Source organism: Dufourea novaeangliae, unplaced genomic scaffold (genome assembly GCF_001272555.1).
Source record: "Dufourea novaeangliae isolate 0120121106 unplaced genomic scaffold, ASM127255v1 scaffold30, whole genome shotgun sequence".
Taxonomy (NCBI): domain Eukaryota; kingdom Metazoa; phylum Arthropoda; class Insecta; order Hymenoptera; family Halictidae; genus Dufourea; species Dufourea novaeangliae.
In genome coordinates this window covers 282,634-294,364 of record NW_015373906.1, presented here as the reverse complement: position 1 = coordinate 294,364, position 11,731 = coordinate 282,634, and the positions used below count along the sequence as shown (strand labels likewise).

The 11,731-nt window shown below is 45.5% G+C and overlaps 2 protein-coding genes across 3 annotated transcripts in view; one reads left to right on the top strand and one right to left on the bottom strand.

The window, feature by feature from the left end:
* LOC107193813 (transcription initiation factor TFIID subunit 5) overlaps window positions 1-355 on the top strand; it is a 2,897-nt gene extending 2,542 nt beyond the window's left edge. The window contains exons 10-11 of one of the 2 annotated variants that reach the window (XM_015583320.1): window positions 1-30; window positions 90-194. The exon at window positions 1-30 is cut by the window's left edge and continues 183 nt beyond it. In XM_015583320.1, coding sequence (XP_015438806.1) covers window positions 1-30; window positions 90-131 — 72 coding nt within the window. In that variant the 3' untranslated portion in view covers window positions 132-194. The other variant, XM_015583319.1, reaches the window with a different exon arrangement.
* A 3,830-nt stretch (window positions 356-4,185) lies between these two features.
* LOC107193848 lies at window positions 4,186-9,630 on the bottom strand. The gene is made up of 10 exons (XM_015583364.1): window positions 9,450-9,630; window positions 9,001-9,141; window positions 8,550-8,686; window positions 7,658-7,858; window positions 7,079-7,422; window positions 6,738-6,957; window positions 6,335-6,640; window positions 5,636-6,232; window positions 4,801-5,528; window positions 4,186-4,648 (listed from the first exon to the last, which is right to left on the bottom strand). The coding sequence occupies exons 1-10, from the start codon at window positions 9,628-9,630 to the stop codon at window positions 4,273-4,275; spliced, it is 3,231 nt and encodes a 1,076-aa protein (XP_015438850.1). The 3' UTR covers window positions 4,186-4,272.
* Window positions 9,631-11,731: the final 2,101 nt, after the last annotated feature.

The following is an 11,731-nucleotide window of genomic DNA, read 5'->3' as shown; positions in this document are numbered from 1 at the left end:
TCAGCAGGGACGGAAATATACTGGTCTCAGGTTAGTACTGATTTTGTAAGATCATATCTCCTAAGTAGAATAATAATAACAATTTTTAGTTCAATCGTCGTATTCGCAGGATCGTTAGACTCTACGATTAAGTTATGGGACTTCACTAAACTTGCCGAGGAGATGAGTTTGGAAGACGTAAATGTGTCGCATAACCCGGACGTAAAAACGAACGCGGAGACTTATCTCCTTAGGACCTTCCCGTCGAAAAACTCGCCCGTATTGGCGTTACATTTTTCCCGAAGGAATTTACTTTTGGGAATTGGTATGTTCGAATCGACATAATCAATGTGTACACTTCTTGTCAAGATTCAAATCTATTTACTGAACACAGTCTGGCATTAATTTGTCATTGTTGTAATATAAAAACATTTGTTAATAAACTTTTTCACATTGATTACTGGACGTACTTTTTCTTCCATTATCTACATTTTCTCGTTTTAATTCGTCACATGTTTGTGTTCACATTTAATTCCGTAAATATAACGAACGCCTCAAACCATCGTAATGTCGTCCAGCGACAAGCGTATGGTATTAATTGGCTAATAACTTGGGCGTTTTGTCAAATATGGCGCCATGGGTCTTCTTGAAACATTTCTCATTCTGTTAAAAAATACGTAGTAATGCAATTTTTTAACAAGATGGAATCCTAATTGCCTAACAGCTTAAATATTTTGCCGTAGATGGCTGCCAGTTCGTTTGATCACTTCGCATTATGTGTGTATATAAAAATGTGAAATATTGATAAAAAAATGTCAAAATCGGTAATTGCTAATGCATAATACCGATTCAAAGAAACTCAACGATCAATAAGTTTGCACGAGTATTCTCGAAAAACCGCGTACAGCGTTCGGTACCCTAGTTTAGGATAGCACATACCAAAGGGTAGTTTCCCTTTTTATTTGACTATTTGGTTCATGAAATACGTAAAATATAATAAAAAAGACCAATAAATAATGATAAAATACGTAAATCTTCAGAGTGAGGAACTTACATGCCTGGTGTTAAACATTAATATTCATAAACTGAACCAGGAGTGTATTTCTATGTTCGAAATTAACGAAATTCTGAAGATACAGCAGATACCATGGATCCAAGAGATTCGATTGATGAATTTAAATTACAACTGGAATATGGATGCACCAAGGATAGGCGCTTTCCAGTGACCACCATCCATATTCTATTTCCATGAGTAAGCACTTGGGACTATAGCATTGCGATTGTCGTTTATTTAGGATTCCACCATTTCCTTCCTATTGTATTTTCATGAGCTTCTATCGTCGCTTCTATTTGATTGATGATGGAACCACAATTATTCTGAACATGTTTCTTGTACTCATCGTCAGGGAGCAACGAGCAACTGCGAAGTCTTTTCAAACGATAATTATTTTCACAAAATTAAACAACTAACAAATTAAGAAAAACAAAACGAAACTTCAAATGGGTATGAAATAAAATTTTTAAGATTTCAGACGTAATTGAGGATCCAAACAGAAGAAGCGCAACACAGAGTTAAAGAAAACGTTTCAATGAACACGAATAAGTTGCTGCTAGAACTACTGACCCACATTGAACGTTTCATTCGTGCAGAGATATGCATAGGTAGCTGGCCAACGCGAGGCTTTAAAAGAACATCCTCCTTGAGACCGGTCGGATATTAAGGCAGTGTAAATAAGACTGAAGGTCTGAAAAACTGCTGAATGTGCTCGTTAGTCCAGAAGGCCAACGAAGAGGGGAAATAAAATGTGACCCATATGGAAAGAAACACGCTTTTCATTTCTCTCGATTCACACTAGAAACGAAGATAAAAAATGAGAATATAACTTTGAGAGCCTGGTACGTTGTGTTTCAAATATGAATAGAATAGAATAGAATAGAATAGAATAGAATAGAAATTTCAAGTACGTTAAAAGGTACGACGTTTGAATTTTGTGAATTCAGTCTTTTGACAATTTTAGTTCGAACGAATTCCGGAACTATCATCGTTTATAATCACAAAGGGCACACAACAATATACCATGCATTTTTAGCAGTATTCATATTTCAGGATGTTTGATCACACAAACTGCGGTGATGTATCTCAATTCGATCGATAGAACATACGAATATACTTTGGAAAGGGAATCAAACGATCTATAATTAGCTTGAATTACAGGATGCAGGGGGTATATACGACTGAAAGCGCACATTCACGCGAGAAATTTATTTCCGATTGTTGATACGCTTACTTCTATCACAGCATACAGACGTAAGTTTATACGCGCTTTGTTACCATACGTGTGGGTGGTATGTATTTATGTAATGTAGTATGTTAAATGTATGACGTGTGAATCGTCTCTTCGTACATGTGTCCTCCGTGTGTTCGCGCGCGTGAAACGACGGCTTTTTAATAGGTTTTAACACTTTCCGTAACAGGGGTTACAATGTTATGCATTTGTTTTTTTTTTCGTCGTTTCTTCTGTCTGCTCTTTCATGCGTCTCGTATTCGCGCTCGTTTAAACGATAACCAACTATACATCGATCTCTATGTCCCAGTCACAAGCCTCGCGCATCAATATCAAACCTAGGTTACATGTGTGATTTTTTTAACTATATGTTATATCATCTTCGATAACGTTATGCACTTATGAAATCTGGATAGGTAAGGTTCATAGTTAATGCAGGAGCATAGGGTACCTGACGTCCGGGCTGTTGTCACAGTTCCGTAGGGTTTTCTTTAGTTCCGAAGTGAACTGTCAGACCGTCAACATACGTAGAAACATTCTTTTCTTGGGACACTTTGAAAATAATGTTATTCAAAATACCGTTGACACTGTTATGAAATTTTCAGTTACTCTTAGGATTTAAAATTAAACCTTCATCTCCTTGTAATCGTTCTTATCTTTTTTCGATCGTCATTACAGGTGCGTAATGGCGACTCCGTTACACGTCGCTACGCTCCCGCGTTAACGATTCTAGTGGCTGCGTGTCTTACAAAAAACGATGGAATTATCGACGGATCGACGCAGATTATACCGATCAATTAAGATGCTACGATGGATCCGGAGGGTCGATGATAACGGGCGTGGTTGATCTTTGGTCGTACAATAATTCCTTAGGATAAGTTGTGTCTGACTATCGTCGTTCAGACATGGCAATTATAAAATTATAGAGTAAAATGGACTTTTAAAAGTGACAAACGTCGATCAAAATCATTTTTCGGTCTTCTTTTTTTTTTTTACATATTTTCATGATACGTGATATCAGATGGTTTCTTTCATCTCGTTTCAAGTATGAATCACAGTAGTTTTGCGTATCCTCCCCAACGTTCTAATACGATTTTAATCAATTGTGTACCTTTGTGCCCTAACATCATAGGCGTTTTGTTTCCCCCACCATCCTCCTGGCGAACTCTGTTTTCTGCGTCTCTCTCGTCGTGGACGTTTGTGGCACTCGTTTGTTTTTCGGCAACCGACCGTGATAAAAATTCTTCCCTTCTCTCTCTCTCTCTCTCGATGAAAATTACGATTGCTATTTCGTTTTTTTTTCCTTAAAAAGCATATACTTGCAGTTGTTTGTTCCTTGATTCCTTGTTCTCTTCTCCCTTTTATTTGGCTTTTATGTTTTGTTGTGGTTTGAACCTTTCCTCTTCACCGCTTTAACCCTAAAACGTGTGTTTCTAAAGCTACTGTGATACCGCGGTTTCATCGTCGAAAACCATTTACACGTGTGTTTCGAACAGTTTCACATCGATTCGATCTACCCCCCGCTTAATATAACCTCTCTCGACAGGCGTCCCGAAACTTGCGAATGTCCGTAGTGTGACGTTTAAAAAACACTGTAAAACCTGAACGTTCGAACCTCGTCCGCCATGAGTACGTCGATTTAAGCAAAATTTAAAAGTTCTCAGAGTCCAATTTTCCAAACGGACACACTCCATTTAACATTGTATTTCGCGCGGTTCGGGAGAATGGGAACACGATGTGGTTTCGAACCGAGGCGTAGATCTATCGTTGACACTTGGAAACGACTCGGAACCCGTTCGTCAAATGCCTTCGAGAAATTGGTCTACAGAATTTTAATACGATTATTGCGTATGTTGTTAACCGCGCGTTCCGCGCCAAAGGACAGCTTTTGTCATCCCACTTTTTCCTTTTCTCTTGGGGGGATCCAGAGGCCAGAGCGAGGTAGGCGTAATTTTAAAAAATCTTGCATTATTCACACAGTGGTCTCGATATCGGCGATGGCGTATTGTCAACAAATACTGTCCTTCCCGTAATTCTCTAGATACATCTCCTGTGGCGTGGCGAGGTTATACCGTCCGCTCAGTCGACTCCCGGTTAGCCCGTTATTGTGATGGGTGTGATTCACATGGAGATGGTTCACGTTCAGAGCGACGTTCTTCTTTTTCTTGCGAGCTTTATGACGGTAGAGGCAATACTTGAGGCAGCCAGTTGCGAGTAGAAGGATCAGGAATATTCCTAGGGCACCGGCGCCCACCGCCACATAGAGTAACGTCACGCCGAAACGGTACGAACAGTTGGCTTCCTCCTCGTCAAACCCTGAAGGACAGTGCCGAATGCCGTCGCACCAGAGAACTGAGCTTATGCAGGCCTGGATTTCGGGACATCTGAAAAGGGACAGTGTAAAACGTTAGTCCAACGTAAAATCCGTTGATTACAAGAGCAGAAGATAGCGTCAACGATTGGCTCTAGCATCTATACGTCTACAAAATGATTAATACTAACTGTATAGTATAATTCACTTCGAAGTTTGTCTAACCTGTATGGACATTCCTCTTGGGGCAATATCGTGAATACATTCGGGCCAGTGCTTGGACTTGGTGATCGTTTCGAGATCGCCATCCACGTGACAGCATAGAAACCGGGCTCCCTCTGCAGGAATTCCACGACGAAACTCCTGGAATGCTGAGCCATCGCCACGCTGGCGTTCACCGCGCTATAATTCCACCCACCGGAGAAGAAGTCAACTGTTCTAGCGGTGTCGACACCCCCCTCTGGACAAATAACACTACGATCCTTGGTATTCGATGCCGAGTAAACAACGATACGATTCAACGTGGTGCAATCCTCGACGTTGTCCAGGGTGATGCTGTACCCCGCGGTTCTCAGATAGAGAAAATTGATTCGCACGTCCTCTGGCTCGATCAGCCATGGCTCGTTCACGCATTGAGTCGCTGTCAGATCTTCCGTGTTGGTAAGAATCTCCTCAACGGCAGCCACACCGGGAATGACACGCGGCAGGGGACTTCTGAGAGAGATTTCACCGCTGGTACCGCGCAATCGTCGTTCTTCGAGCTTCGTCGAGCAGCCTTGCTCACTCGTCTCGGCACTCAACGGGACGAAACGATACTCGCCCTCGAAGAAGAAATCCCTGTAATCCTGAGTAACGTTCATCAGGCTCACCGTGAATCGAACTTCGACCGTGTTCGATGTTAGCGTCCTCAGGATGATCTTTTCAGTCACATTTGAGCACAGGCAGTCGCGTACCTAAGCCATCGGGGATCGAATAGTAACACAAAATGATTTTCTACCTAATGTTAGCTTACGTTTACGTCTTAGTAAATTGAAATGTTACCAAATGTGTGGACACGTACCAGTTCCACTCCCTGCCACGGATACTCGGCGACAACGAGCTCCGCGGTGCCGAAACGAGCGGTGTCGGATAAACGTCGATCGCATGTCCATCGGTTCACCAATGGATCAACATAGGAGGAACATCCTTTGTTCCCGAACGATGCCCTAGTCACGGTCAGTTCTATCCTGTGATCGGGCTCGGCCTCGAAACGATATACACAGCTAACGTTCTGCGCACCACCGCGTCCATAGAAGAACACACTTTTCGGCGACGCGAACCTACCGATCCTAGAGAGCGAGGCGGACGACGAGGAGGAGGAGGAGGAGGAGGAGGAGGATAAAGAGGATATGGAAGACGTGGATGAAGCTGACGCGGAACCATAGACGTGATTACAGGAGACCGCCTCGTGCACGAACTCGTATCGCAGTACAAAGCTTATCGGGTAAAGCGCACTCCCTTGACGAAGAATGTGCTCCAATGTGAGATCCCGGCTGGTCGACACGTAGCTCTCCGCGAGACTGCAGGGCCTCGTGTGACGGCTGCCGTTTCGCAGCAGGCTGTGATCACAAAGTCTGGGAGTGTCGTCCTTGCAGAACTGACCCAACAGCGTGATGTTCTGTGCACGAAAATGAATCTATTCTGGTTCTGTTTGCTTCTTTCCAGGCTACCGAAGGCTGAACAGCTAACTATGAAGCGAACGTTGCAAGTGGAACGGTACCTTTTGAACAGGAATTCCCTTGTCCAACGTGTGGTCGCCGTCCCATATTAGAAGCGTCGCGTTGCAATCGGACGCAACGTCGATGCTAGCAGAGGCCTCGGCGCTCGCCGCGTAATACTTGACGAACGACAACCAGACGATCTCGTGCGGCTTACCCTGGAAGTGATACCGGCAGGTCGTATTCGGCGGCAACGAGTGCTTCGGATTCTCCAGTACACCCGACGAGCTGTCCTCACTGGATATATAAAAGTCGCAGTTGTTGTTCTCCTTCACGAAACTACGGGACTTCTCGTCCACGAACAGTACCTATAGAAATACGTAACGACTGGCTTAATGAAACGGTGGCTGGGCGATTGATTGGACATCAAGACTCCTGGTAATTCCTTATACGAGGGAGATTTACCTGAACCTCCAATTCGAATCCCGGCAGGAACGACAACGGAACGGGATGGAACGGATTGTCATACGGCGACGTGTGAAACTCCAAGAGCATTGTATTATGGCTGCTGACGATGTCTGGGACTGCATCACCGCCGCAGAGTCTGACCAACACTTTGTCGGACGTGGAACCCCCGTCGTAGACAGTCAGATAATCCTGCACCACGTTGCACTGATCCCACACTCTGAACGATGAAAACAATCCCTAAAGTAGTCAGTCTCTACGGGGTAGGGCAGCAGCCCAGCCAATGGCTAGAAGAGAAACCACACAGGCCGTCCATGGATACAACGACGCGTTTATCGTACCTTAATATCCTTTGGCTTCTGTCGTACTTCACGAGCTGGTCCTTAATGTGTATCTTATGACTGTTCCTCTGACTAACAGCCAGCAACGCCCGATGACCGGGCGGCGCACGATTCTGCTCGACCCGGTAATAACAGGTGACATTTCGCGGATATACACCCGGATAATTCGGCGATTGGAGCCGGCAGGCTCGTGTGTCGCACTTGGTCAGCACACGATCGCAATACGTGCCGTTCACCAGCTCGCCTCGCCACGTGGACATACTGCTGTTCCCATAACGGAGATGCGCCTCGCTGCGTCGCAGGAACTTGTACGACATTTTGAAGTCGAAATTGTACCCGTTCCCCTGTGTTGTTCAAGCAAAGAATGGTGTTCGATGAAGTGTCGGGTACAGTGAATCATCGATGAGTGTTCGATAGCTTGAAATTCTGAAGCCAATTATATGTGTTTCAGCTGCATATGGCGATTAGTTCATGCAACATTTGATAATCAGTGCCGAGAAGCTTCCGAACACTCATCGATGATTTACCGTATTTATCCGTGGTTGCTGGTCATGCAATAAAAGACACTCTTTTTCTTACCTGTTCAGAGAGTCGTAGAAGGTACAATGTCAAATTTATGGAAGGCGTTTCGCTGTAGTAGACGGTGTAGCCCCACGCGCTTCCGCACCATTGCCCGCCGGTGGCCGGACGACCCTCCTCGCGAATGGTCATGTACCCGTCCGGACATCCCTCCGAGGTGAACGATATAAAACGACCCACAGTGAAAGTATCAAAGGTCAACTGTGTAAAGAATATACGCGTTAATATTGTTATCGACAGATTTCCACCAACGCCCCGATCGAGGAGTTTAGTACAGTGTGTACGATAATTGTTGAGTACACGATGATCAACAGAGTTGGAAGAAGAGTTCTTGGGGCGGGAGGGGGGGGGGGGGGGGAGTAATAAATAGTAGCATACCATTATAATCATTCGAGATACCGAGGGAGTTAAGAAGACTACGTAAAAGGCACTATATGAAAGAAGTTGAGAACAAGATTATTGGCCTGGTTGGAATGATTAAAGGCGGGAAGAGCTGGGGTAAAAAAAAAAACAGAATGGAGCAACTTCGTTGGCAGAAAGGAACGTCGGGGGCTTGTTGGGGTGAAAAAAAGTTGTGTTTTCTCGGCGAAGAATGCCCGCAGCGACTCGATAAAACTGATTAATCATCGCGCGGGAAGCGAGAGTAAATAAGCTGAAAGGGATGAAGATATCGAAATAAACAAACTTACAGAAACGATCTCGAGGGATGTGAGATACCTTCGCGAGAACAGGGATCAATGTGTCCTAGACGGACGGATAACAAAAAAGGGAATGTATCATTCCAGACTGGTAGAGTCATGTTTGGCTTGTGAAAGTCTTCTTCCATTGGCGAAGGGAGTCGGGTTATTTAGTTTCCAACAGGATCGTCGTCGGTCCTTTCTTGTTCCCCCACCTGAACTAGGTCTCCGAGATCCGACCCGGCAGCAGTGAAGTTGAGATGGCACAAGAATGGCAGTCGATCCTCCCTTGGCCTACGGACCTCCACTCTGTAGGTCCGGCCCACATCGCCGTACAGGGTTCTGTTGCACGCTGAAAAGCCACGTACAAATCCCTCGTCAACTCTACCTATCTCTGCCATCGTGCACAATCAATCACGTATTGTCGACCAACATGAGATCTATTGTGACCGACAGTGAAAGTTATTTCAACTTGACCAGATCTTGCAGGAATCGTTCCTGTTATTTGCACACCGGACACATATTCCGGATGTTACAAGCGCCGTATGTGCTCTATGTCACGCGAACTCATCCGTAAATTCGAACTTGATTTCTCGAGGCAAATTTAAATTCGGACGTGATGGGGACGGAGGGCTGAACAATATGTGTTAGTCGAGATGGACTCACGGGTGCAATATCTGGGCTCGTCGGACTTGTCGCCGCAGTCATTCTCGCCGTCGCAGTATTTGTCCTGAGCGACGCAGTTTCCGGTGCCGCATAGGTACTCGGATGGTCTGCAAATGGAATGCAAATAAAACGTACAATATCCTTTCGAACTCCACGGGACCCGATATACATATGTATTATCTCTATACTATGGATACAAACAAACACACGTGGACCAAAGTTTGGGAAATGTCGAAAACTACTTTCGACCGTTATTTGAACCGGTGTTCTCGATAGAGCACCCGTTGATGGACATAATATTGTCAGTAATTAGAAATTAGACGATATTCAAGCTTTTCGGTATAGGAGTTTGAAAGCGATTGGAAGATGTATGATGGTATTTGGTTAAGATTGGAAAGTTGTTTTTGGGGAGTTGTGTTTCTACCTGCAAACAGCAACATTCTCCAAACTCGTTGCGGACGTGGTGACGGAGCTCGACGGGGACCCGGACGATGTCAGGCCCGAATAGACCGCGAGACCAGGAAACCCCGAGTAGTCCGACGATATTCCCGGATGGTAACTAGCGGAGCCAGCCTCGATAGAGGCCGTGATCGCGGCTGCGATCAGCAGCAACCGCCGGCACATCAACATGCCCCCTCACCCTGAAAAGTTGTGCTCCGTTGAGAACATGCAATCGGACGTGATATGAAAATATGACACTTCAACTTGTATATTCAGTGTAGGACAGACAACCATGTGAAACAGAACAGATTAAATATTGGGCACTTAATTCCTAAGGATGATGAAAACGTCTACACGAGCTACTTGTTCTACTAACCGTAAAAATCTGATTAGGTATGGTTAAAAAGAATCCTTTCCGGCCATATTTTTCTCAGACGTGGATAATCTGATGGCTGACAGTAGACACACAACCGCAATGAGTTGATAGTGGTCGAGACGTAAAGTTTTATCCTGGTACAACTTCATCGAGAGGTGCCTGTAGAGGTTATCGCATTACATTGTACGACAAAGCGACTCCTCCAACAATTAATAATATCCCTCTCTGAACACCAGGTGAACATAAGAGGCCGTCATTCGACTGGCACGAGTTTCCGGTAGAAAACGTAATACCCGGGGTGTAGAACGATTTTAATACACGACACGGATACGGGAGAGCTTATTAAGACAGAAGATGCAGCTTTTGACGATGCCCCGGGGTCCTGGATCTGTAGACGGAGTGGATTATGCTAATACTATTCAGCCGGTTATATTTATCTCCTGAACAGGAATATGTTTCCTTACTTCCGGAACAAATAGCCGGCCTTGAGTTTATCTCGTTCGTTTATAATTTTGTTCTCTCCCTCCTCCCCCCCCTCTCTCTCTCTCTCTCTCTTCCTCTCTCGCCTGTTCCCTCGTCCCGCTTTAACCTGCCAATGATAAAGAGGAGAGGAGGGTTCACGAGACGGGGCGGGCAGCCCTTGACGGGCCAGAAATCTCATAAAAGATAACCGGATTTAATCGGGGGAAAAGGGGGGCGTGCGGGGGCTACGCGTGCCGCTAAAGGCTCTGTTTATTAAGTCGACGGAGCAGAGAATCTGGGCCAAAACCCCGGTGGTGTCCCGGGGTGAACACGTACAACCGTCTCGAGTGGAATATGGTAATTCACTGGGAGCCTGGTAGAAACTGCCTCTCGCCTTGCCTCGCGAATATATGTATACAGTACCCGCCATATACGAGTGTCACTGAAATCGCGAGGAAGTTACGCGCACTGGCACAGCCAATTGAATATGGTCGGTAAGGGGGTGGGGGATACATTTTAGATCGAGCGATTTTCTGAATTACCGACGAATTATGAATGCAAGCAAGCATTCGGGGAGGGGCACACACGACCATTCCAGGAACAAAGAACAGATGCATGGCCGCGAAACAACAATAACCGTAACCACGGGAATAGAGACTGCGTTCGGAGCCTGTTGGAGAATCCTAAATGAATCTACCCCGTGAACATCTCCTGAAAAGCTGTTTTGTAAATATCCCAAACCCCACTTCCCCTCCAACGTTATCTACCCAATGCTACAACGAAAAAACAAGATAGCTGTCACAGCCTGTTTGATATGGCGACACATCATTTTCAGCTCGGCTGTCTCGTGATGAAGTACATTTTGATATGGAAGTATATACATCGACATAAAGAAGAGTCTCCATTCTCATTCATAATTGAATTGATACAGAAGAAATTCTTCTGTATCAATCCCTGTTTACAAATCCCCGTGGCATTTAGGCTACAAGGTGGTTAGTCGGTGTACAGCATCTCAGCGGGCCGGCCGCCGTTCTTGCGGAGCTTTTAAAATCACTTTCGACCGGTATTCCGCGTCGCAAAAAAGCAAAAAACGGAAAAGAAGCACGGCGGTTCCGGTGAGGGACGATATGGACGGAAGAGAAGCGGACGCGCGGGTTAAATTGCCCGCACCAGCCTCGAAATTGGGTCGGTGCACGAGAAAATCGACTGCAGATTGAGAGGACCTCTTCTCGGTGGATCAGCCTCGCCTCCCCCCCTCCTCCCGCTTTTTCTTCGCCGCCAAGCCCTTCTTTCCTTCGAGTCTCCCACCAGTCGTTTCCATCGATGCGAAATTGGGGCCGGCGAATCGTTGGCCAAGAATAGGCGAAGCCTCCGATTCCACAGAGGATCGACGATTTCCACGGTTCCATGGATTCCCCCTCCCCACGGTTCCTGATCGTTATGCCCTGCCGT

What these genes read in the sequence shown, in the direction of transcription:
- LOC107193848 (XM_015583364.1), bottom strand. Translation starts at nt 9,630, where the DNA reads ATGTTGATGTGCCGGCGGTTGCTGCTGATCGCAGCCGCGATCACGGCC. An exon ending in TTCTACGACTCTCTGAACAG is followed by an intron (nt 7,423 to 7,657) that starts GTAAGAAAAAGA and finishes TGAACAACACAG; the next exon opens with GGGAACGGGTACAATTTCGA. An exon ending in CGTGGCAGGGAGTGGAACTG is followed by an intron (nt 5,529 to 5,635) that starts GTACGTGTCCAC and finishes CCGATGGCTTAG; the next exon opens with GTACGCGACTGCCTGTGCTC.